The 27,828-nt window shown below is 41.2% G+C and overlaps 1 protein-coding gene and 1 pseudogene across 1 annotated transcript in view; one reads left to right on the forward strand and one right to left on the reverse strand.

The window, feature by feature from the left end:
• Nucleotides 1-5,452: 5,452 nt before the first annotated feature.
• Nucleotides 5,453-6,643, reverse strand: LOC118855193 (annotated as a pseudogene).
• Nucleotides 6,644-10,112: 3,469 nt separating this feature from the next.
• The window catches only part of LOC118853294 (vomeronasal type-2 receptor 26-like), a 95,467-nt gene continuing 77,751 nt past the window's right edge, over nucleotides 10,113-27,828 (forward strand). The window contains exon 1 of the mRNA XM_036763313.1: nucleotides 10,113-10,357. Within this exon, the coding sequence (XP_036619208.1) occupies nucleotides 10,113-10,357 (245 nt within the window). The remainder of the gene's footprint in view (nucleotides 10,358-27,828) is intronic.

The following is a 27,828-nucleotide window of genomic DNA, read 5'->3' on the forward strand; positions in this document are numbered from 1 at the left end:
GCTGGATCAATTCTCAATCCCCTGCCTCCTTTACCTATCTTTTCTAGGTAAGGAGCTGGCCTAACTTGTATGCTAAGACATATACTTAGAAAGACATACAAAGTTTTACAAACAACTTCAATTCCCACCGATTATTATTAGGTGAGTTTGAAGTATGTTGGGCTAAGTATTTTAAGGAGTTTAAATGATTTTAAAAATTGAACAAGAGTGATCATTGAGGAAATGCAGAAATAACTGTGGACTATGTAAAACGGTATTAGAAAAAGAATTTTCAGCTAAGAATAACAAGTACAAAACTTTAATCAGTTGAAAAAAATATTTTAAAATTAGAATGCCAAAAAAATGACACCATGAGACAAGAAGATATACCGTCAAAACAGGATTTACTTTATACAATAGCAACATTTTTTAAATTCTTCCAAAAATTGCACCTTATGCTATTAACGTGCATTTGAACCTGCTACAGCTGTAACAATGTGGCTTAGTGGGTATAGGTATACAATTTTTCTTTTTAAAAAAATGCCTATTATCACATACAATGTTCTCCTGGTTCTGCTCCCCTCGATCAGCATCAGTTGATATAAGCCTTTCCAAGTTATAATGAAGTCTGTCTGCTCCTCATTTCTTATAGCACAATAGTATTCCATTACATTCATATGCCACAATTGGTTGAGCCATTCCCTAATTGATGGGCATCCCCTTGATTTCAATTCTTTGCTACCACAAAAAGAATTTCTATAAATATTTCTGTACATACTGGTCCATTTCCCACTTGCGTGATCTCTTTGAGATACAGCCCTAGAAGTGGTATTGCTGGGCAAAAGGGTATGCACATTTTATAGCCCTTTGGGTATAGTTCCAAAATACTCTCCAGAATGGCTGGATCAATTCACAACTCCACCAGCAATGTAACAATGTTCTAATTTTCCAACATCCGCTCCAGAATTTATCATTTTACTTTTCTATCATGTTACCCAGTCTGACAGGAGAGATGTGGTACCTGAGAGTTGTTTTGATTTACATTTCTCTAAGCAGTAGCAATTTAGAGCATTTTTTTTCCTATGACTGTAGATATCTTTAATTTCTTCCCCTGAAAACTGACTGTTAATATCCTTTGACCAACTGGGAATGACTTGTATTCCAATAAATTTGATTCAGTTCCCTGTGTATATTTTAGGAATGAAGCCTTTATCAGAGACACTGGTTGTGAAGATTCTTTCCTAATATTTTTCTTACCTCCTAATTTTTGTTGCATTGGCTTTTTTATTCAAAACCTTTTCGATTTAACATAATCAAATTTATCCATTTTGTAATGCCCTCTAACCCTTGTTTGGTAATGAACTTTTCCCAATCCCATAAATCTGAGAGGTAAACTATTCAGTGTGTTCCTAAATTGCTTATAGTATCATCCTTTATTCCTAAATCATGAACCCATTTTGACATTATTTTGGTATATGGTGTAAGATGTTGATCTATCTCAAGTTTCCACCATACTACATCCAGTTTTTCAAGCAGTTTTTGTGAAATAGTGAAACCTTAACCCAGTAGCTGGATTCTTCAGGTTTATCAAAGAGTAGATTACTGTACTCATTGACTACTGTGTCTTCTGTACCTAACCTGTTCCACTGACCCACTACTCTGTTTCTTAGCCAGTACCAAGTAGTTTTGTTGACAGCTGCTTTATAATACTATTGAACATCTGGTATGGCTAGGACAACTTCCCTAGCATTTCTTTTCATTAATTCCCTTGATATTCTGGAATTTTTTTCTTCAAGATAAATTTTGTTATTATTTTATCCAGCTCAGTAAAATACTTTTTGGTAGTTTGATTGGTATAGCACCAAATAAGTGAATTAATTTAGGTAAAAATGTCATTTTTATTGTATTAGATCAGCCTAACGAGAAGCAACTGATTTTTTTCCCATTTATTTAGGTCTGACTTTATTTGTGTGAAAAGTGTTTTGTAATTGTGTTCATTAGGTCCTGGGTTGTCTTGGCAGATAGACTGCCAAATATTTTATTGTGTGTACAGTAACTTTAAATGGAGGTTCTCTTTATTGCTTGCTGTTGGGCCTCGTTAGTAACATATAGGAATTCTCAGGATTTATGTGGCTTTATTTTATATGCTGCAAATATTTTTAAGTTATTTGTTATTTCAAGTAATTTTTTACTTTGATTCTCTAGGACTCTTTAAGTAAATCATCATATCATCTGCAAAACTTGATAACTGAGTTTCTTCTTTACCTGTTTTAATTCCTTCAATTTCTTTTTCTTCTCTTATTGCTAAAGCTAACATTTCTAGTACCAAATTGAATAATAGGGATGTTAACGGGCATCTTTGTTTCACTCCCAAACTTATTGGGAATGCACCTAATTTATCCCCATTACATATATTGCTTGCTGATGGTTTTAGGTAGATGCTACTGATACTTTTAAGGAAGGTTCCATTTGTTCTTATGTTTTCTAGTATTTTTAATAGGAATGGGTGTTGTATTTGTCAGAAGCTTTGTCTGCATCTATTGAGATAATAATATGGTTTCTGCTAGTTTTGTTGTTGATATAATCAATTATGCTTATAGTTTTACTAATATCGAACTAGCCTTGCACTCCTGGAGTGAATCCTACCTGGTCATTGTGTACTATTCTTGTAATAAGTTGCTGCAATCTTTTTGCTAATATTTTATTTAAAATTTTTGCATCGATATTCAATAGGGAAATGGGTCTATAATTTTCTTTCTCTGCTTTGACTCTTACTGGTTTAAAAATTACTACCATACTTGTGTCACAGAAAGAATTTGTGAGGACTCCTTCTTTGCCTATTTTCCCAAATGGTCTATAAAGTATGGGAATTAATTGTTCTTTAAATGTTTGATAGAATTGACATGTAAATGTATCTGGCCCTGGAGATTGTTTCCTGGGGAGTTCATTGATATCTTGCTTAATTTCTCTTTCTGAGATGGGATTGTTCAGGTATTTTACTTCCTCTTCTGTTAAACAGGGCAATTTATAATTTGTAAATATTCATCCATTTCCCTAAGAAGTAAGGGCATGCAATTTGGTAAAACAATTCCTAATTATTGTTTAATTTCCTCTTCATTTGGAAGTGAATTCACTCTTTTCATTTTTGAGACTGCTAATTTGGTTGTACTCTTTCTTTTTTTAATCAAATTAACCAAAGGTTTATCAATTTCATTACTTTTTTTTTCATAAAAGTAGCTCTTAGTTTTATTTACTAGTTCAATAGCTTCTTGATTTCAGTTTTATGAAACTCTCTTTTGGTTTTCAGTATTTCTAATTTGGTATTTAATTAGAGATTTTCAATTTGTCCTTTATCTAGCTTTTTCAGTTGCATCCCAATTCTTTGATCTCCTTTTTCTCTATTTTATTCATGTAAGCATTTAGAGATATAAAACTCTCCTTAAGAACTGCTTTTGTTGCATCCCATACGTTTTGGTATATTGTCTCATTATTGTCATTCTCTTGAATGAAGTTATTAATTGCTTCTAGGATTTGTTCTTTGACCCACTCATTCTTTAGGATTAAATTATTTAGTTTCCAATTAATTTTTAGTTTATCTTTCTATGGTGCTTTTTTACAATTTTTTTTTCATCATGATCCAAAAAGCATGCATTGACTATTTCTGCCTTTCTGCACTGCATTGTGAGGTTTTTACACCCTAGTACATGGTCAGTTTTACTATATGTGTCATGTACCACTGAGAAAAAGGTATAATCCTTTCTATCCTCATTCAGTTTTCTCCAGAGGTCTATCATATTTACCTTTTCTAAAATTCTATTCACATTCTTAACTTCTTTCTTGGTCATTTTGAGGTTAGATTTATCAAGTTCAGAGAGGGGGAGGTTGAGGTCCTTCATTATTATAGTTTAAACATGTGAACTTTTTGTTTATTTGTTTGTTTGTTTTCTGGCTGCTTGCAGTATTTTCTCCTTGATCTGATAATTCAGGAATTCCGCTTTAATATTCCTTGGAACTTTCACTTTGAGATCTCCTTCAGGGGGTGATGTGTAGATCCTATTGATGGCTGTTTTGCCCTCTAATTCTAGGACCTCAGGACAGTGTTCCATGCTGATTTCTTTTAAGATACTGTCTAGGCTCATTTTTTCATCATGCTTTCCTGGTAGACCAATACTTCTTAGCTTATCTCTCCTGGATCTGTTTTCTAGTTCAGTTGTATGTCTGATCAGATATTTCACATTTTCTTCTATTTTTTTTTACTTTGCCTCAGGCAACTAAATTTATTTGTAAGAAAAAAAATTCTTTGTCAGCTCTGTGCTGACCAACAAAGTACATAGTCAATAAAGGATAACAGATCTGTCACTTAATTCAAAAAACATACCTCAAGCAGTTACAACTAAAATTAAAGTGGATTTTTGTTTTAATTTAAAAGCCTCAAAAATAACAAGCAACATGTTTTTAAACATGTAATAGACCCAGTATTGTCTATTATACAATAAACACTATACACAAATGGGACCTGAGTGGTGGTATGGGATGAGAAAAATGGGCAGAGGGACAATATGTTTGTCTGGTGTGTGAAGGTTCTTCAAAAAAAAAAATCAAATTCCAGATTCAAACTGAAATTTTATGTTATTTACAAGTGAAAAGTCTTTGGAGAGGGGAAAAAAACGTTTCTCTGTTCATCATTGTCCAAAAAACAAACTTCCAAACCCAAACTGAAAAAGAGGAATGGGGGAAGGGAAAACATAAGGAAAGGAAGAAGGAAGCAATTAAATGAAATTATTTCAAACTGCACACAATACACAGCATTCATTATCTGAAGTAGAATGTAACACAAGGTTCTTCATAGAAAAACAGGGAAGATGAGGAGTATGTGGTTATATATACTTTTAAAATATAAATTTGGAATGTTCTGGAAGAAAGTGTTTTGTTTTGGGGGAGCTGTCCTTCCCACTTTCTCTGTGGGCAGCCCTTGGAAGGGGGCTCTGGGACAGTCTCCCAAGTGTCCCGTATGTTGCTGCCATGCTGCCCTCAGGTGGGAGTAGGGTATCACAGGCCCACAGGAGAGGTGGTGGCACAAAGGGATGCATCTCCTTTCTGGCTCCCCTGCCCTGGGTCACATCAGTGCTATGGGATGGGGGAGAAGAAACGATGGGGACTCACTTGGCTCCTCAACAGAGTGAAATCCACGCTTTTTTCCCTTTGAAATAAAACTTCCCATTGGTCCTGGTTTTGAATGTCTCATTGTACATGGCCAATGTCTGGGATCTGGGCCTAGACTTATGATGGACAGAAGAGGGGCTGCTGTGGCAGCCAAATGGCTTAGGAAGGAAGAAACATGGTTATTGAAGCCTCTCTCTGCAGGGACATGGTCAGGGAATAAGGAGGCAAGAGTCATCCATGGTGCATCTGACACTGGGAGCCCCAGACTGAATTGGAGTTCAATCTGCAGGGCCTCCAACCGCTGTAGGCTTTACAAATTCTTTGTGATCAGATGAGTCTTGTAATGCTTGGTTAGGTGGTTGCTCCTCATGACGTGCTTCTGACACTGAGCACATGGGAAACACTTGTCACCTGTGTGGGTCTGGGCATGCCGCTGGAGTTCATCACTATATGTAAACTTCTTGCCACTATAGACCCAGTTACAGATGAAGGACTGCTCTCAGGTGTGCAGGCACACATGGACACACAGCAGTGATGTCTTTTGGAAGGTCTTTCCACAGTCAGAGATATGGCACACACGCTTCTTTTTACCCTGCTCTCCAGACCGTTTCTCCCCATTCTTGCAGTTGGGGCAAGTACGAGCCATGCACTGCCTCTTCTCCCCTGGCTACATCTCTACAGCCAGTGCCTGCTCCATCTGCAGCTGAGTCTGTGTAGGGATCAGGCCATTGATAGTCAGACTGTTCCCAGAAACATTTTGTACACTGAGCGGCTGCTGCCCTCCAGTGTTGGTGATAGTGACAGGCACAGCTTGGGCAGCTGCTGCCAGCTGGGCTGCATTCAGGCTGATGATGCCTCTAGCAGGAGCAATCTTTGGCAGGGGCTGTTCCTTTCAAGAAGCAGCAGTAGAGTGCTTTTTACTGGTGCCTCCCAAGTAGGGGCCTCAGGTTACAGGACTACTACAAGATGTGGTAGAGGCAGCAGGCACCATCACCAAAGGGGGCTCTTGTAGAAGGACTCTTTGCAGATCCCCTGCAGGCATTCTGATATAGATTTGAGTTGGTGTTGGGTCAGATGTTTGGATCTGAAAGTCTTGGGAGGGCTTCTTGGGGAGAGTGGGAATTGTAGCTGAGGCTGCCTGCACCATGGAAAGGGCTTACTGGGGAATCTGTACCACTTGCTGCTGCTTTGCCTTAGGGGCAACCACTTGCACCTGCTGAAGCTCCTTATGTGAGGTGTGGGGAAAGGGTGGTCTGCCTGCTGAAAGGAAGTCTCCTCTTCCCCTAGGGCTGGCTCAGCATGGGTGGTCTCAGCAGTTGTTTGTGCTGGGGTCTACCACTTCCCCTGGTTGTGTGAAGGAACGTCTGTGGTCCTGGTGTTGGTGCTTGTGGTTTCTAGTCCCCTGGGGCTTACATACCCTCGCTGGTCTGCTGAGGTGGGGCCTGCTGGGACACCTCTCTTCCTGTAATGGTCTAATTCTGCCACCACAAGACGGGCCCATTTCCTGAGCTTCCCAAGGTAAAAATCTCCTGAGGCCCCACTTCTGGCTCCTCTCTTCTAGGGTTTCTCCCAGGTTAGTATTATCTGGATGAGGGAGGGAGGGGTGAAAGCCATTTCACATGGTCATGATGGCTCCTGGAAGTTCAAGAAGGTGAATTTTGAACCTTTAGACTGTGGGCTGGAAGCCTCAGGAGTAGTTGGTTCCATGGCTGCATTAGGAGGGCAGAGTTTATAATCTCAAAGAGGATCATAAGGTTCGGAACCACCGGATATAAGAAACTCTCAAAGTAGAAGGCAGAAGAATCAAAACATATATTTAGGCTCCACAGTAACCAACCCATGAACCAGCAACCCCATTTTGATATATTGATCAAAAGCTTCCAGGCCCAATAAGTACGCCTTGAAAGAGTAACCAGGAGGCTACAGACAAGCATGATTGCATAAAGCAAAATCATGCTTCCCCCTCTATGGTCAAAAGATTACTCACTGGTCTGAAGTCCTTGTTCAGCTTCCTCCCGTAGGTCAGCTCTGCCACTGGCAGCTCCTGCTTCAGCTGTGGCTGTGGCTGTGGCTATAGCAGCCTCTGGCTCCAACGGAAGCTGTTTTTAACTATCCAGCTTCTGCGGGGGTGTAAGGTGCGCCGCGGAAAGCACAGGTTCTTTCAATCTGCTTAAGCAAGGGAAGCAAGGTGAAGGGGCCGACAAGCTTACTCCAGTCCAACATACAAACAGCATTCAGATCAGGGGAAAAAGCCAAACTAGTCAAGGCCACTTGTTGACTAGGTGCTAAGGAGCCCATTTTTGGTTGCCAACACAATGGCCACAGACTCTGTGCTTCTGTCTCCTGTAGTTACAACAGATTCCCTTCCTGTACCGAGAGGCCTGGGGATTGCCACCATAGCTGTCACTTCAGCCCTGGACCTGGTCCTGCTCCCACTCAGGTATGGTTTAGTTCCACGTGCACAGCACTCTCCCGGCCCGCAGACCTATATTGTCATCCCTGCAAACTATCCTGGCCTGGAAATCTGCCACACTCAGTTTACTATGGTCTTGTAACTCTCTCAAATCTGCTCAGATTCAGTTTTTCAGATGTAATCTGAGAGAATTTGTAAGAGAGCTCCGATAACTCACTGATTGCACTCCATCATCTTGGCTCCTGAGCTTATGTTCTTGAGAGCAATTAGTCAGCCAGCATTTATTAATCACTTACTGTGTGCAAAGCACTGTGCTAGGCCATGGGAATACAATGGCATGCCATACTCCAATTTGTCTGTAGCTAATGCTAGGCTACCAATGAAATTGGTGCTAACTAGTTCATTCACATAGACTCACAGCATTGGGTTGAGCCAACGTTAAAAGGTAAATGTCAACTATTTAAAGAAAATGGTGAGATGATTAAAAATATCTTCCTTTCCAATAGGTGTTTCCAAATGACAGAATGTTATAATAAGGCCTCATAAAGAATAAACAGTGACAAGTTCCTCATTCGTTAAATGCATGGGTAAAACATAAGGAGCCACAATCACATGATAGGAGTCGTGATAACTGATGAAGTGTCCATGTGCTCCATTGGTACATTTGTGTTGTTGGGGGAAATTAGGGAAAATCTGGAGGATCAGGGATGGTCCCAGTAGGAAATTAATAGGAAGACAGATGAGAGGGCCCCAAGAAGGACATCTGAAGGCTGAGATCACAGTCTATGGAGGGAAAACCTACAATGAGAAGATCATTGAATTATGGGGTATTTTCTGTATTATCTTTAGTGCCATCATAATGATTGTCACATTATCTGGACAGAATAAATGTTTATTAAATAAAGAATATATAACCGTGATGTTGAATTAGTTAGCATGACAGTGAAGAGTCTGACTTGTCACCAATTGAAGCATGGCAGTTGTGGTATGAGAAAAGGAATCATTTTTCTATTATATTAATAACCAATTATTAATTTGGGATCCAGTTTTTTCTCTTTTTCTTTTATTTCTCTATTCATGGTCCACACCACCCCCTTCTACTGTCTAAATCTTCTCCAGTAGTGTAGAAGACCTCATTTCTATTTCCAGTATAAAGAGAATTTAATCAAGGAGAATTCCAGTCATAAGGCACTAGGCTTATTCCCTTGGAATTCCCCCATTGGAGTTTAGGACAACTCAGCTCATGAAGGAGAATCAATACAGAGTGTTCTGGGAAAAGATGGATTCCATTGTCCACATTACTACAGATGGCTGGGGCTCATGATCCAGCCACATTCTGAGCAGGAGGGGCTGAGGGCTTTTAGCCCACCTCCTCATTTGAAAAAATTCCTCCCCCCCATTGATTGTTAGTGAATCCAAGGTGATTTTCACCTGTCAGGACACAATTTTTTCCATAGAATGCTTATATAAAGCATTCAGTGATCTCCATAGTTTTGCCTTTGGTTCAGGAAAGACCACTGATCTTCAATTTATTGATTACTTGCCTGATTGATAAATTGACAAGTAATTATTCAGAAACTCTGTCTCTCTGGCTTTTCATTAATCTCAGGTATGACCCATTTTCATCTGCTACAATCCTTCTCCTGTGGGAGGTAATTGCCCTACTGAGCTCATGGCTTCCACTAGTAAGGTAATAAATAGGCTTGTGAGAAATGTGATTTATCAACCTAAAAACATTATTGAGAGTTCTATTGTTCTTAGGATGATTCATTCATTCAACAAATGTTTACTGTGTACTTCCAGTGGCCAAAGTATGTGGTTAATGTTATCCAGGTCAGATAAATGTTAAATTCATCTCAGTCTGGGAACTTGTGGGCCTAGGCCTCATCACTGTCATTCACACTTTCTGCCCTTGTCATGTCACATCATCCTCTGACTTATGCAACATATCGTAATTTTGAGGCACCGCAGAAACTTGGCTTTGGGAGAATAGAAGTAGTACTCTGGAAGGCCTAAGAAAGCTAGCTTGATAAAGATCAGAGGGTCCTGTGGAAAGCTCAGAAGCCATGGAAGCTGGGATGGCACCAGGGACTGAAAGCAGGGAAGGAGAATCCCAAACATCTTTTTATATTCTTCTGTTTTTGAAGTTTCCAAGACGAAGGACACAGGTGCAGAGTTTCTAAGCAGGATAGTCCTGAGAGACCCTCACTCTAAGACTCTGATAAACATATTTGCTTGTCTTGAACCCTAGAGGCTTGAAGATGTCCCTCCTTTTCTAATCCACCCACAGGGGTTGGAGAGAATAATATCCAGGAGACAAAAATGCCCCATAAATATGCCCTGCTCTTTCTAGCTTTTGCCTTTGTTCTAAAAACAGGCCTGCTGCATGTCTCACATTCTACTTGTCCAAGTAAGAAAGACTGCTCAATGTCTGGGCATTCATTAGGAAAGGAAAGTCTTTAGCAACAGAGAACCTGCCCATACTTGCATGAACAACAACCCCCAGTCAACTTAGAGTGCCCTACTCCCTGGCTCTTTAGAGATTTGGGTATTGACCATGGGCCTGTGGAAACTGGGCTTCTTGTTTTCTAGGTTATTTGTCATCCTGTTTTTGCAGTTTTCTCATTTTCAGTACTACATGGAGAAGGGCCCTTGTCATCTAGAAAGACCTTATAGTCCCACTTATAGAAAACAAGGGGACCTAGTCATAGGAGGCTTCTTCTCCATGTATGCAAAGATGGAGGAAACATACAACAAGCATTTCTTCCGAAGTCCTCCCTTCTGGACTGCACCAAACACTCAGTAAGTGGTTGTTATTATTTTTCTGATTGTTGAAATGGTCATTCATAGTTCTGACTGGTTTGTTACTCAAGTTGTATTTCATTTAGCCTCACAGCATTGTTTAAAGCAAAGGCCTTGGTTTGACAATTTCTAGAAGTCTGGTACTCAGGAAGCTGAGAAGTTAAAGGTTTTACCAATGTGCAGTGCAGCAAGCAGAGAAATATGGACTATCCATACACATCTATATGGCATTTTAAACAATGAGATTTATCTGTCAGGTTAAAAATCTCTCCTATTACAAAGATGCGGGAAACACATCAGGGAGGAAATATATTCAAAATCAAAGTTCAGGTGGCACAGTCTATTTCCTAAGAATTGGCTACTTGACAACTGGTTATTGTTGCCAAATACAGGAGGAAATATTCCTTATCAGATCTGTATATGAGGGAGAAGTTCTCAAGGTCACTTGTCACTGCTAGGCTTGGATGAGGTTTGGGTAGGGGTTTTCTGCGTCTTTATAGAACAAACTTGGGGAAGGATCTAATGTTAACTATCTTAGGCACCAGAAAAGAGAATGAATTTAGAATACTCCAGTCAGTCCAGATTTTCATCCAGTCTGAAGCATCAAGCTCCATCTGCCTGAAAGTGAGAGTTACCAGGGAAAAAGGAAAAATTCTAATCATTGCTTATAAACTCTGAAGGGCTTTAGGACCACTTGATCTAAGTGACTCCACATTGGAGATCTACCATTATAACATTAAAATATATCTAATACACCAAATAATATGAAGTTCATAATGACCACAACTGCCATGTCTATCAGGACATTGACAACGTTCATTAATTGAACTGAGTATTCAGTCCTTTTATATCTACATAATATAAACTAGAGGGCAATGTCTCTCAAATATACACTATGTGCAGGCCATGAGCTCAGGATTAACAGATGAAAAATGACCCTGGAATCAAGAATGGTTTTATTTACAATCATAGCAATGTTGCCTATATTTGAGATGACCATATGTGCAAATAATTCCTCCTCTGAGTAATAAGACTGCTCCTTACGAAAGTTTACTCATTATTATCCACTATAATTTTCCTTCCCTTCCATTCTCTTCCATTCCCTTCCCTTCCCTTCCATCTGCTTCCCTTCCCATCCGTTCCCTTCCCTTTCCTCCCATTGGAACATTTTGGCTAGCAGCTGCTGTAGGGGTGAAAGACCAACACAAGCCCAACAACAAGAACACTGCCAGCAAGGCTCTTTTGATCTGCTTTACTAAGGAAAGCAACATTAAGGAGTTAACAATCTTATTTCAGTCCAACACACAAATATCATTCAATTAGTTCAGGAGAAAAAGCCAGCACCCTGAACCTCAGAGCAAATACAAACAAATCACAAACATACATTATAAACACACCAAATACAATTCATACTTACCAAGAAACCACCAACATCTGGAATGATGATCTGGGAGGCACTTACAGTGGCTACCCAGAATCCCACACCAACACTCCTCCAGGAATTGTTGTGACCCCCCCTACAGTCCAGTTTCTCCACCTTGCCCCAGCTCACCCCACTGTTTTTACTCCCATCTCCACAGACCCCACTGTTTGTACTCCCATCTCCACGGACCGCACTCGTGTTCCCTTCACCATGGAAATAGTCCTGCCTCAGTTGTCACACTCTTTGTGTTCCCATCCCCACAGAACTCAAACTGTGTTCTTTCCATTTAAGTACCCTGACCCTACACCTGCTCGGGGATGTTCAATTTGAGTCTTTACTCCAAACAGTCGCATGCTTGAATAAATCCACATCCAAATTTATATCTGGCTCAAGCTCACTTTTTTTTGGCATGACATTTCTGGAGGCCCCAGTGAGATTTGGGGGTGATCTGTGGCACCCCCCGAGACCTGGGCCAGGGTCTCATCCTCGGGTAGTGGGTGTCTCCTCATCCCGACCTTTAGGGGAGTCTGCCTCTGAAATGTTCCAGACATTCCAGAGCCCCAGAGCTCGAGAGGTAGGAGAACTATTCCGCCCCCGATGCCGACCTACCCTTTATTCAGACTTTTGTGGATCCAGATCTCTAGGGGGACCGTTCTCTGAAACATTCCAGAGTCCAAGGGGTAAGTTAGGTTTCTGATTTCTAGTTTCTGTTTGGTGGGAATTCCCTTCTGGTTCTGGTGGAGATTTGGGGCTGGATGTGGTTTCAGTGGTCAGTATGGGGTATGGGGGAGACAGACGCCCTCTGCTCTGAAAAAAAAAAAAAAAAAGATCTCCCGGGCATGAACTAAGACGTTAGGCCTCCACCCATTTCAAGTTTCTGGTATCTGTCCCAGGGTATCTCTCCATTTTATGTTTGTGTTTCTGTGTGTCTGTTTGTGCCTGTGCATTTGTGTCCATGTGAATGAGTGAGAATAGCAGCCTCAGCGGCAATGGCAGTAAATTCTCCCCTTGCCCCTCCCTATCCCATTGGCATTTCTGAGGAGGGAGAGGAGCAGGCTATGTGTCCGTAGTCTGGTTAAAATTTACCATGGTAAGGAGAAATACCCACAAATTAAAGTCAAGTTGTCGACGGGGGTGGGGAGACTGATTATGTTGAAGAAGGGAGAAAACAGGGTATGTGAGCAAAGAAAGCCTGAGAAGCGTTAAGACAAAGTTCTCAGGGCTCTGGCATAACCTCCACTCAGGAAGACTTAAAGGTACATGGGAAAAGTTCCTTTGAACTTCTCTGCCCTAAAAATTTCAAGATAAGGAAGGGTTAACTCTTCCCTTAGATCAAAAGAGAAGCAGCTATAGAAGTATTTTAACCCTTTTTCTGCCTACATAAAGGAGAAAAAAGTTTTTGTGTAATGGGACCCAACCAGAAAAGAATTGAACTAAATGTGAAAAGTGAAGATGTGTCATTCCTAATTTAATGCTTAAGATAAATTAGAGTTCATTTTACTGCTTGTCACTAAAGTTTATGGGAAAAGGGAAAGAGAGACTGTGATAAAAGTGGAAGATTAGTAAATTAAAATCTTGAGCAAGCAACTTAGAGTAAAAGTCTTGATAGCCTGAGTTAAAAACCCAGTAGATGAAGTTATAGAGAGGTGGAAGAGATTATGTCCACCCACCCTTTGGACTAGATCCGTGAGTATGTTCTATTAAATTCAACATGAATATAAGTCCAGTATGTCACTTTAACATGACCTGGTCATAACAGATGATTCCAAATTGTAATAGAATTCTTAATTGTAAAAGTATTTAGTACATTCATTGGCAAAAACAGACGTTCAAGTTAAATAGGATTGCAACACATGTGAATTTTCTCAGATGTGAAGTTTATATCAATAGTGATAAGATGAATGTGGAAATACATCCAGCCAGATTGGTAATCAATTAATTATGATTTTAAATGGTTTAAATCCATGACATATGTTTAAGGTATTGTTGTATTTCTAAATTTTTATCATATTGCTTGGTAACAACTGTTAAGTTCATCTGTGTTTTTAGAAAGACAATTTCTCTAAGTGTTGTTAGATTGAAAATTGTACTGTTAAAATAATGAAGGGATTAGGAAACTGTTAAATCATTTCATATGACCATGTATTTTAAAGAAGTTTAATTTAAGAAATTATAAACTTCCAGGTTTTGTAGCAGCAGTACTGGGATCCCTATTTGTACAATAAGTTGGGAAAAGCCTGGAAGTGGAAGTTTTACTGAGAGAGAACAGTGTAGTCAGAAACTAGCTGACCTCAGAACCTGGCTTTTAAAGTCAGTAGGACTAATTTTTAATAACTGGCTTTTAGGACATTCTTTTAAAAATTAAAATTTTATTGTGAGGACCAGGTAGAAGCTTTAAAAAGAAAAGGTATTTGTCAGAAAATGCTATTATTGTCAAGTTGTGATACCCGAAGCCCATGGTGAGTCAGCCTCCCTGGACCTAGCCCCGACCTTCCCTCCCGATGCCCGATGCCCTCTCTTCCCCACCTGCCCTTCTTGTGCTGAGTTCCTCCTTCATGAGCCAACCAAGTAAGCTTCTACCAGCCCCCACTTGGACTGCCTTTTTTCCTTGGTCCCTGGGGTTTGGGCTGAATCTAAGCCTCCTGGCTTGTAGCCATGGCCTCTCTGGTTTCTATTCATCAGTATCCTATGTCTTCTGAAGCCCACAGGGGCATAGCTCTCCATATTTCCCACCTCAAGGAGGCTGGCATCCTTGTCCCGTGCTGGTCCCCCTGGAACACTCCTCTACTTCTTGTTAGAAAGCATGGCACTTCTGACTTTCGGCCCATGCAAGATCTTCGGGAGGTCAATAAAACATCCTTACACCCTCCTCAGCCTCTTGCCACCCACCCACACTGTGTACACTGCCTTGGACCTTAAGGACACTTTCTTCTCCATTCCTTTGGCTCCTGCAAGTCAGCCCCTTTTGCTTTTAGCTGGGTCGACCCTTATTCGGGCTTCTGTGGCCAGCTGACCTGGACAAGGTTACCTCAGGGTTTCAAAAATTCCCCCACCCTCTTTGATGGAGCCCTCCACCGAGATCTCTTGCCTTTCTGGGAATCTAACCCTTCTTGTTCCCTCATTAAGTATGTTAATGATCACTTGTTAGCTACATTCACTGAGGATGGTTGCTTTCAAGCTACTCACTATCTTCTGTCTCTTTTAAATTCCCTCAGCTGCCATGCAGATATGTTGCACCTCAGTTTCCTACCTTGGGTACTGCCTTGTGACCAGAAATAGCTCTCTCTCTCAAGCTCATATCCAGGCCACCCGAAAGATTCCTGTTCCTACTACCAAGAAGCAGGTCCGTTAACTGCCATCTCTGCATCCTTGGGTTTGCTGACCTTGCTAAATCCCTTTACTCTGATACTTCTAGGTCTGGACCTCTAGTCTGGACCCCAGCAGAACAAAACTCCTTTGACTCCCTGAAAAAGGCCCTTGCCTCTGCCCCTGCGTTTGCTCTGCCCTTAACCCTGACACTCTTCTTCCTGACTCTGACGATTTTTCTGTCTATTTACAAAGAACAGGCCTCCTCCAATGATTTTTCTTCTGGTAAGACAATCAGAAACAAAGGGGAGATCCTCACCCTCCTAGACTCTATTTGACTCCCCTCTCAAGTTTCTCTTATCCACTGCCCAGGCCATCAACTCAGTGACTCCCCTGAAGCAGTTGGCAACCAGGCACCAATGCTGTCACCCAAGTGGCATCCCTCTTGGACGCTGCCTCCCTTCTTCTTGTTTCAGACCCCCTCCCCTCCACCAACCCTCCTCCTGCCTATTCACCCTTGGATGATTCCTTCATGGCAAAAAAGGCGGGGAAGGAGTCTGGGTGGTGGGTTTTGGGAGATGGCCAAACTTTTGTTCCTGAGGTCTTGGGGAGGGATTGGGTAGGAAGACTTCATCAGATCACACACCTGGGGTCACGAAAGCTTGGGGAGCTACTCAGGGACAGATATTATATCCCCCACCTAGATAACATCCTTACCAGCACAATCACCAGATGTGTGTCCCATGCCCAAGTGAATGCAAAAAATGCAGAGCCAGCTCCACTGGGGGTAAAGCTGAGGGGAGCGCAACCTGGGGAACATTGGGAAGTAGATTTTACTGAAGTCAAACCAACAGCAGCAGGTTTTAAATGTCTCTTGGTCTTTGCTGAAGAAAGAGACAGCCCCAGTGGTTGCAAAGAAATTCTTGGATGAATTAATCCCCCGTTTCTGCCTTCCCCTTAGCATTGGCTCAGATAATGGCACAAGCTTTGCTGCCAAAGTTTCTTAAAGTGTGGCCAGAGCTTTAGGGATGGAAGGGAAACTGTATTGTGCCTATGGCCCCAGAGCTCTTGTCAGGTTGAATGAGCAAACAGCACCCTTAAAGAGTTTCAGGAGAACTGGGTCACTCTGTTCCCCGTGGCCCTGCTCTGCAGCCGATGCACCCCTAATAAACTAGGTTTGAGCCCTTTGAAATTCTTTTTGGGTGGCCCCTCTTAATAATGCTTCCCTCATTAAGTTCCTACAGGGTCTGCAACACACCCAGTCTCACCTTCATAAATCTGTCCGGGAAGCCCCGCCTATTCCAACTTCTGACCACCTCCACTGCTTCCAGCCTGGGGACTCTGTCCTAATCCGGAAACATACAAATTGTGGTCTATTCCTGTCTGACTCCACCACAGCCATGTGAAGGCAGCTGCATCTGCACAATGGAAGGTAGAGCTCCTCGACGACCCCCAAAGGCTAAGACTCTTCTGACCCCCTTCTTGATCCTCCCATTAGCCCCTTCCATGGTCCCTCACAATCCCCATGCCCCCAAGCCAAGCTCTACTTGAGTAATTACTACAGGGAAAGGACAGTCCTGGACTTTCCAAAGTCATGAAGACATACATCTCCCCCTCAATACCGTTTTTCCCCAGCTAAGCACATTTGAGGGCCCACCAAGAGACACAGGCTACCTGCTCTGTTCTACTCCAGGATTCCCAACCACATGTGCCTGCCCTTGTGTCACGGACCACAATCTCCCCTCAACTAACCCTAGTGACTCCCTGTGCATCCCAGTGGGCAGCACTGGGGGCTCAGACCCATTACTACATATCCTTATAATCAGGTCCAACCCCTGGCACCCCAAACTCAACCTTATTGTCCAAACCATTTGACCCTGCCTAGAGAAGCCCAGTCTCTCGGGTATTAGGACTCATTATTATCCCTTAGCAGAGCATGGGGTTGTCACACGTGGGAGAGACGGTGACTCTGACTGTGACCAAGAAGCCTTTACCAGGTCCCCATCCTATTGGCCCAATAGCAGACTAGCCACCCCTGCCCCAACACCTATTACTCAGGAACCCCACACCTATCAGGTTCCCTTGCTTGCTGTTTTATCATCTGTCCATAAGACACTTAACAGTTCTAACCAGATACTGGGCAAAAATTGTTGGATCTGTGTTATGCCCCAGCCTCCTTACTATATAGTGGTGGCAGTAAATGCCCCCGTCACCCCTACTTCCAACATGGAAAACTGCAAATGGAACCAACCACAGCTCACCCTTGGGGATGTGCAAGGAACAGGCCTTTGCCTTACATCATCTAACACCACTTTATCCAGTTCTCAGTATGGCTCCATTTGCAAAGAAACTCAGGAGATTCAGGCTTCCAACTCAGATTACTTCCCGGCCCCTCCAGGAGCCTGGTGGGCATGTCACGACAGCCTTACCCAGTGTGTCTCTGCTACTGTGTTCCTCAGACACCAACAGCACCTGGAGAGCCCCCTGTGCATCTTGGCGACCACAATTCCCCAGGTCTCCCTCCTCCCAGGTGAGGAAGGCTGGTGCTATTTTTCCCCTGAAGGGCAACTGAGTTACTGTCAAAGACAAGCAATACCACTCCTCATCCCCATCTTAGTGGGCCTGGGGCTTGTGGGCTCTGCTGCCACTGGAACGGCAGCCCTAGTCAAAGGGGATCTCAACTATAAGGCCTTAAGTGCACAGGTAAATGTTGACCTATCCCACATAGAGCAGTCCATCTCAGTCCTAGAAAAACAAATGGACTCCTTGGTGGAGGTGGCCCTCCAGAACCACAGAGGCCTTGACCTTCTTTTCCTTAAGCAAGGTGGCCTATGCATGGCCCTGGGAGAGGCTTGTTGTTTCTATGCTAACAACTCTGGGGTTGTGCAGGAAAGCCTGAGGTTGGTATGCCAAAATATTGCCAATACACAGAGGAAGCTGGAAAAATCTGAGGGCTGGTATCAGTCCCTGTTCCGTAGATCCCCTTGGCTCACTACCCTGGTGACAGCCGTGGCTGTTCCCCTCCTCCTCCTCATTATAGCTCTGGTTGTGGGCCCCTGCCTCATTAATCGTTTTCTGCAATTTGTCAAGTCCCACATAAACTCTGTTAAACTGCTATTGATTAGGGATCTCCATTACCGATTTGCAAATCCCAGTCCCCCTGATGGTTGTGACAAATCCCCTGAGAATGTGTCAAGGAACTGACACACTTTGAGAAAAAATGGGGAATGTTGTGCCTTCCCCTCCACTTTCTCCATCTTGCCCCAGCTCACCCCACTGTTTGTACTCCCATCTCCAAGGACCCTACTCTTTGTGTTCCCTTCACCACGGAAATAATCCTGCCTCAGCTTGTCCCACTGTTTGTGTTTCCACCTCCATGGAAATAGAATTGTGTTCTTTCCCTTTAAGTACCCTGACCCTACCCCTGCTCGGGCTGTTCCATTTGAGTCTTTACTCCGAACAGTCACGCGCTTGAATAAGTCCACATCCAAATTTATATCCGGGTCTCACTTGCTGTTTTGGGCACAACAGAATGAGAGGCTGGAGCAAATAACTCTGTTCTATCTTTTTATACACTCTTTAGCAGTGATCAGAGGTCATCTGAGTGACCAGAACTTAGTCTCCTACTATTGGCTTTGGTATTAGCAACTCCCCTTAAGGCCCTGGGGGCTTACTACTTCTCTCAAACTAGTGAACTAGTTTGCTAACCAGCTTGGTGCTTAGCACCTAGTAGTAAAAGGGTGTGGGCCTGGTGCTTAGCACCTAGTAAGAATCAATGAAAGAAACTTAATTAATTCATCATTCTAAAACAGGAAGAAAGTCCCACCTTAGTTACCAGTGTACCTCCCCCTTCCCTTCCCTTCCCTTCCCTTCCCTTCCCTTCCCTTCCCTTCCCTTCCCTTCCCTTCCCTTCCCTTCCCTTCCCTTCCCTTCCCTTCCCTTCCCTTCCCTTCCCTTCCCTTCCCTTCCCTTCCCTTCCCTGTCTTAAAAATCGTTTTATCTTCCTCCCTCTTCTTTCCTGTGGGGTAAGATACCCAACTGAGTATGCATGGTATTCCCCCTCAGGCCAAATCTGATGAGAGCAAGGTTCACTCATTCGCCCCTCACCTGCCCTCTCCCCTCCTCCCACAGAACTGCTTCCTCTTGCCACTTTTATGCGAGATACACAGGCAATGGGGCGTAGAAATTTATCTTGCCCTACAAGAAAGGAAGGGAAAAGGGGATGAGAGGGGAGGGGGGTGATAGAGGGGAGGGCTGACTGGGGAACAGGGCAACCAGAATATAAGCCATCTTGGAGTGGGGGGGAGGGTAGAAATGGGGAGAAAATTTGTAATTCAAACTGTTGTGAAAATCAATGCTGAAAACCAAATATGTTAAATAAATAAATTTAAATTAAAAAAAATCATTTTGAAATTTTAGAAGGGGACACAGTGACTGGATTTTGTTTACAAGTTAACCTTAGGAGTTCATTAGAATGTGGTCAGTGATAATGGCACATGGCTGATTTCTAGGATATCTCCTAATTTAGGATTGTGAAATGCACAACATTTCTAGTTACTTCTGCATGCCTTATGTACCCATCAGATGGAGTTTTACTAAGACCTGGGCATGGGAAGTCTCTAATGACTATTTCCTTTACTATTATTCAATTTTTTCCCTTTTGCATGACAGGTAATCCTTCCCTCAAATTCCTCCTTCTCATTCCTTCCTCTAATTAAATATTCTGGGTAATTTCCTTCTTTTCTGACAGAATTTTTTTCATCTTGTTTTTATTTTGGTCATACACGTACTCTGTGAATAGAGAAGGTACTACTACTATAATATAAGTAAGATATTTCTTTAAAAATTAACTAATTAATTAAAATACCTTAAAATATTAACTTTTGGGTAGCTCATTTTTAAAGGATAAAAACTGTTTTATGCATCAGTTTTCTGCATACACTGGGAAGAACCACAGTCATTTCAAATGAAATGATACAAGCATCATTTTTTCCAAGGACCTAGTGAAGTATAAGAGGGCAGTTTATTAAACTGGTAAATGACACAGATCTAGGAGGGTGAGACATAACATGGCATGAGAAACTCAGAATAGTACACAATCTTAGAAGGCTTAAGGATGGTACTTCATCAGTTCAGGAGAAACTTAATAGTGACAAACGTACTCTTCATTCTGCCTTCAAAATCAACAACATAAGAATACCAAGAGTGAGGTGTAGTTACTATCACAAAAATTATTTGATGGCTGTAGTGAACTATTAAGTGATTAAAAGAGAGGAATTTTCTATCACAAAGAATGTGATGGTCTCTCAGCACAAGACACTAGTCAGACCAAATTTGGTTTATCGTGTTACTTTCTGGGAACAGCCTTATAGAAAGTGGTGCTAAAAGATGGAGAAGAAGTAGAAAAGGGCAAGAGGTTTGGCAAGGGTCATCTACAAATCATTTTGAATTAACCAGAGTGCTTTCATAAAGCCCATGAGAACAAGATAAAAGTAATCAGGGACCAAAGTCTATTGATTTGGAAGACTTTTTTTGGGTTAGCACTCATAATGCTAAAGAAGAGAAATGGTTAGACACATTTAGGTTTGATGAAAGGAAACGCTTTTTAATGATTCAAGTTATAAAAGTATGGGATAGGTTCCCATTGGATATTGGTGATCCTCCTCAGTGAAGATTCCAAATAAAAAGTCAAAAAACCCTCATCATATATAGTATACTGATTAACGTTTGTGGTTTATGGTTTGAGTCTTCACAGAGCTGACAGAACAACACTGAAAACACTGGTGTGTGTACCCATATCAATCCCCTGCTCTAGGCCTGAAGAAGGCCATTGGATTCTCAGTGTCTGTAAGAGTAAAAAAGAGCTCATCTGCTAAGTTCCAATAGCACCTCAGCCTCTGACCAAGGCCTCATCACCTTTTGTAGACTTACTGTACAATACTAACCTTCAAGTAATCTACACTGCAACCCACCTGATTTACTTGCTGCACCTCATATATGAAATTATGCCTCCTTTTATGTTATCTTTGCACAGGTAATTACTCATGCTTGGAAGGTGATTTCACATATCCTTGACATTCAAAATAGTTTGCTTCCTTTAAAATTAATCTTGAGCATCACGTACTACAAGACATTTTCTGTTTTTCAGTTACTATAGCCAAACCATAGAAATTTCATTGCATGTTTTTTATGTACATATTGTGTACTTTTATTTTCTGTGTGTATGTGTATAGGTGGTTTCCCATCAATCACAAAGAAGGTAGAAATACACAGGATTTTTAATTTTTTTATTCTGATCCTTAGCACTTAGAACAGTCATGAACATTAACGGCTATGCGTACACACACAAATCTGTAAATTTTTTGTGTGTATACATATATACACACATATGCATACATATATATACATATACATGTATACATACATATACACATACATACCTATACATACATACACACATCCAAAAAATAGAAAAAAAAACCTGAAGAATGGACAAATGATCAGTCTCTTCTATTGTTGAAACAGTCCCATGATTTCTATTTGAGACTTGCTGGATTCAAACTCCACATTATTCCCAGTGTCTCCTTCTTCGAGTACTACTCAGGTGGTATAAAATAGACTTAAGAAAGTCATAAAGTGTTGTAGAATGAATCTACTACCAACTGATATTATGTTGTCCCAACTGGGTTCTCACTAAAGCAAGGAAATCCATGTACTATTTTCCAAGTGAATGTTGATTCTTCTTTCCACAGCAGCTATTCAAAATCTTCACTTGCATTTCAAACTTCCAATATCACCTCATTCTCCACATTCTCAGCTGAGGACATTGCTTTAACATATACTGATAAAACAGAAGTCACTAGTTTGTTCTGCTCCTTCCCTTTTCTCTGTATTCAGAGTAATATTCACATAATTTTCCATTCTCTCTCCATTTCATCTATTGTCTGATGAAGATACATACACAATCATTTGTACGCTCATAATTTATACCAAACAACAATCTTTTACACTTGTCTCCCCGTTTCCTTTCACCCAATGACTTCCCAACAAGAACTCATCACCTCTGCTATGAATACTGAAATGGTCTCCTATTAGATCTCCTGCCACACATCTCTTCTGAAATTTGGTATTCTCCCCAAAGATATCAGGGGATTTTCATAGAATAAAACACTTGACATGAAACTTCCCTATGTCCTAAATTTGAATAATATTCTGATACCTCTCTGGTTATAATAAACTTCACAAGACTTTGACATCTTCATATCTACATACCTAAATATCTAGCTAGCCAGCTATATCTCTGTCTGTGTATCTATCTATCTATCTATCTTTCTATCCATATGTGTGTGTGTGTATTGTCCTTCACCACCTTTTGTGACCTTTTCAAAAAAGCCAAAGTGAGCACACTATTCTTCATCTTCCACAAACCATCTCTCATTTTTCTTTTGGGAATACGATCTCCCCAGGAAAGCATTCTCTCCTCATTGCCATGTCTCAGAATTCCTACCTTAATCTATATTTCAACTCATTTGACATGAAGCATTAATTGCGCCCTGTATCAGTAATGTGAGATTAATGACCTTGAGGATGTCCATGAATATGCCTATATGGTTCAGAATCACAAAGTCTCTAGGTAGAAGGCAGAGAAAGTATAACATTTATTTAGACACCAGAGGATAACATCCCAAGACCAGGAATTCCAATTTGATATAGCAGTAATTATATTCCAAAACCAGTAAGCCCACCTCAATGTAGCAACAAGGAAATTATAACACAGTATTATAGCAAGGAATCAAGTCATCCTGTAACCTTCCCCCCTGCTGGGGCCCCCCTGTAAATACTCAAGAATCCTAACTGTCAGCTTGCCTACATTCTCTCTCCCTTTAGTTCTCTGGTCTCTGCATCCCCATGGTTTCCACTCTCTGCTCTGCACTCTTTCTGCAACTCTGTGGTCTCCCAGTTCTTACAATCCTTCTTGGGCTAGATTCTGAATTTTTCTGTCTGACCTCTAACTTCTGAATTCAAAGTTCTGAATGGCTACCTGTATATACATTTTTTAAGGCCTCATGGCTTCACACCCAGTCAGTAAAGGGGTGTAGGCCTCAGGCTTAGTATCTACTTACAAAAGAGTATGGGAAAAATTTTTAATCACTGATCCACATCACAAAAGTGTAGGCCTACCTCTAATCAGGCCTCCTTTAACTGGCCAGATGCCTGTTGAATGGGTGGGAAAGATCCTTAATCACATTATCCCCACATCCCCACTCACCCCAAGCTCTTAGTAACTTCCTCCAAATCATATTTTTTTTTCATCTTTGTCCCTAATTTATTGTACTTTCTGCGATGTGGACATGTTTTCTTTGTGGGCTAGAATGTAATCTCTTTGAAAACAGGTAATTTTTTTCCACTTTTGTCCCTACACCCCCATGACTTGCAAATGCCTGACTTCTAGTAGGGGCCTCATAAGGATCATAAGCTGATTGAAATCACTTGTTAGTCCTTTGAGTTTCTGCACAATGGAAACTCCATGTTCTTTCAGTTTACTACATTGTGAGTTTGAGACCATTTCCTCATTCTCATTGTCCTCTCTGAAGCCTGTGATACCCTTGATCACTCTCTCCTCCCTGGTGCTCTCTTCTCTCTAGGTTTTAGAAAGCAGGCTTCCTTTGTTCTCCTCCATTTCTTTCTGTTATTTCTCTCTGTCTTTTGCTGGATCATTTCCAGATCAGACTTTCTAACTATTAAGCATCTGTCCCTAATCCACTCTACTAATTCACTTGGCTATGTTATTAGCATTCATGATTTACATACCATCTGTATAGTGCAGATTCTCAGATTTAACCATCATGGCCCATCTCTGCTGACCCCATATATCTCATCACCAACTCTGTTACTGGCATTTTGAATTAAATGTCCAGTGGATAGCTTGAGTTCTGCATATCCAAAATGGAAATAATTTACTTTTGCCCCTAAACTCTCTCCTATTACTGTAGAAGGCAAAACCATCCTCCAATGCTCTCTGGCTCCCAACCTTGGAGCAATCCTACAATCTTCTCTATCCCTATCCCCACCTGTCCAAGCTGCTGCCAAGGGCTATCAATTTAAGCCTGCTAAAATCTCTTAAACATATATCTGCCTTCCTGCCTGCCTATCTGTTCTTCTATCTCTCTGTTTTTTTTCTCTTCCTCTCTCTCTCACTCACTCTCTCTCTCTCTCTCTCTCTCTCTCTCTCTCTCTCTCTCTGTGTGTGTGTGTGTGTGTGTATGTGTGTGTGTGTTTGAATGCTCTTTCCCATTAAGATGTGATCTCCTTGAGGGCAGGACTTTCTCTTCTTGCTTTTTTCATGCTCATTGTTTAGCACAGTACCTGGCACATAGTAGGTGCTTAGTAAGTTTTAATGAATTGATTTCCTGGTCCTCAGTTATCCACCTTCTAAGACATGAACATTGTTTCCTTAACTGAATAAGACAGGAGGATGAACTATAGAGCTAAAAAAAGGGCTGAAATTCTAAATTTGGAGAATTACCTGCTATAGTTCAGGTAGTTATTTCAGAAAGAGTGAATGACTACTTCACCTTGAATCCTTCAGTGTAAACCCATATATTTTCATGAAAATCCTACTTTTGAAATACATGTATTCCATTTTCACCCCAACATATCAACTTAAAAATTATTATAATACATCCATAATCTATGTCATCAATACATATGTCTGTTCCTAGCTATCATGTTTTCCATAGTAAATGAAGCCATTAAAAATATCTCCAAATTGCACGTTCAGAATTAGAAACTCTTCTTTCTATATTTGCACAAGACAAAAAATCAGACTGCCTGCTTAATTCAGTTCCACTGCAAGACAAGACAAATTCTGATATGAAAAGAACATCATCATTTGTGTGTGTGTGTGTGTGTGTGTGTGTGTGTGTGTGTGTGTGTGTGTGTATTCTTGAAAGGATTTTAGAGGATGTTTAGTCCAAGTCTCTCATTTTACAGATATGGACATTGACACTCATGGTGATACAATGACTGTCCCAGGGCCACACTAGAGTTCTTGATTCCATGTCTATCATTCTGTACACTATGGCATCTTGCTCTTTCTTTTCTTTTTTTTTTGATTAATTTCTTTTTAGTTTTCAACATTCATTTCCACATGATTTTGAGGTACAAAATTTCTCCCTATCTGTCCCTGATATCCAACACAAGATGGCACACATTCTGATTGCCCATTTCCCCAGTTTGCCTTCTCTTCTATCATTCCACTCCCCTCCTTACCCCCTCTTAGCCCTTTCCCCCTTACTTTCTTGTACAGAAAGACAACTTGCTCTTTCTGGGAATACAGAGCATGCCTTGTTCTTTACATTTTTCTTCTCCCTTTAGGGTACAGTGAAAATATAACCAATATATTCTCACTTTCCAACTTGCTGTGGATGAGATCAATAAGAATCCCCAATTGCTGCTGAACATAACCTTGGGTTATTAGTTGCTCAATAACTTCCATGGAGACAGACTAGCTGTGGAGAGCTCCCTGATATGGCTCTCAGGTATGGGTCCAATTCTCTTTAACTATAGTTGTGGCATAGAGCCCAATTCAGTGGCTGTCATTTGAGGGATGACATCCAAATTGTCCATGGCCATGGCCAGCATTCTCAAACTTTATAAAGTTCCACAGGTAAGGGATCCCACTACTGTGATTCGTTTTCATCCAGCCTGTTCTTTGCACTTAAAATAGCAAATCCTTTACAATCTGCTCCAGTGCAGTATCTTTGAGTCAATAAAGAGTTATCAAGAAGTTCTAGGCACTGTTCTGACAAAAAAAGATACGAAAAGGGCAGAAAAGTCCCTTCCATCAGGGAAATCACTCTGTCTTTTAGATGAGGTGGTGTTATATTGGTTTAATTCTGATAATTTTGAACCAAGTAAAAAATCTGCCCAACTAATGGTCACTACATTCCTAGTTCATGTTTTATATTTTATAGAACTCTGAAGATTTTAAAGGAAAGAAAGATTTCTTCTTTCCTCACTTCAGAAAATTCCCAGGGAAAGGGCTCTGTTCTTTTTTGTTTTGAAATTGAATTGTATATTTTCACAAAAGGATGAACCACTAGGCCTTTCCTTTAGCAGTCTGTGCTAACAAGAATCGTCCAACTCTGTGTTTAGAGTGATCTTCAAATTTTAGCTGAAAATTTGCCGCCTGCCTGCATCCGTGCCTAATTTGCCAAATGTATCATGTAACCCTTCAGTACAGAAATAATTTATATATTCCATTTAAGTTATTTCTCAGACAGGCATTTACACCAAGTGAATGTAAATACCAATTGTTTCTGTTTTGGCTGGAAAACCTGCTGGTCTTCCTCTCCCCTGCCATGTCTATTTTTTGACCTGCTAAAGAGGCCATTCTCTGCCTCATTTGTAACCTAGCCTTAATCACTAAATGTTTGTTTTCTGAGTCAAACTGAAAACTATTAAAGACCTTATCTTAAAAAAGGTCAAGGTCTTCCACTGCATCCAGGACTATCTCCAGTAATCCAAATCTATATCTCACCATGGAACACAGATATCTGCAGAGGAGAAAGTGAGACTGGTGACTTTGCCAAGCCCTCTTTCACTTGAATCCAATTCACTTGCATGTCCTGGAATCACCTCCTCAATGCTATGTTCCTTTTCAAGAACAAGGGACAAGCAACAGCACACTGGGCCCACAGATATACTGACTGTAGCTGCAATCCTTGATTCCCAAAAGCTTTTGTCCTAGTATGGGAGGAATAAGACATCAAAGGAAGCTTCACTGTGGGGATTTTGCAAAAGATGTAGCTATTTCTGAGGGAAATGGTGGAGAAGAATTCTGGAAAGTTAGGCATAAGAGGTTGTAGGAGGAACTGACCAACCAGTGGAAGTGCTTACAGAGGCAAACTCATCTACCAGGATGAGAAGGCTCTTTCATTATAGTGGGAGATCCCCTGTTTAAGTCCACCAGTTATCCAGTTGGGAGGATAAAGAGGACAGCTACTACAAGCTCACTAGTGCTCTTGCCAAAATGCCAGGAAAGGCAGAAAGAGGGAAACATTTGTCCTTGGTATGAATCACTTCCTAGGAGGTTCTGAATCATTAAAGCCCAAACTTTGTTCCAAAGTTTCAGAGACGGAAATGGTAGCAGGCAGAGAATTAAGCAAGAAGAGATACACTTCAAAGAATTAGTTGATTTAAGTAAGGGAGTCACCAGTCCAAAAGTGTTCTGTATCCAAAAATACTCTTTCTCCTCATCCCTTTAGAAGATTCCTTCTAAACACAAAGTGCCCTTCTAATCCTGAAACTTCTCGTGACCCTTGGAGTCCTTTTGGCCATTGGAGAGTTCCTGCCAGACCCTCACTCTGAGAAAGGTCTCCAGGTCAACCATCCTTCTTTGTCCCACCTCTGCTTCTGAATCTCTGCATTTCCACATTATGGCCAACATCCAAAAGGACCTTTTCCCTGCTCATCTCCTCACTTGTCTTCCCTCATTATACAATGAGCTACTTAAGGAAATTGATTCCATTTTTCTGTCTCTTTTACTTGTGTCCCAAGCTCTCGGCATAAGGCCAGCCACAAAGTGAGCATTTTACCAAACATCTCTTGACTTTTTAACAAGTCTACAATTTGAAATCAGGTTATTTAAACCAAGAATTATTGTTCTTCATGTGGATCCCCTTTCTTATGCACTCCTGCAACAAGATGACCATATATGTATATTCCAGTTGCCTTTATT

Source organism: Trichosurus vulpecula, chromosome 6, assembly GCF_011100635.1.
Source record: "Trichosurus vulpecula isolate mTriVul1 chromosome 6, mTriVul1.pri, whole genome shotgun sequence".
Taxonomy (NCBI): domain Eukaryota; kingdom Metazoa; phylum Chordata; class Mammalia; order Diprotodontia; family Phalangeridae; genus Trichosurus; species Trichosurus vulpecula.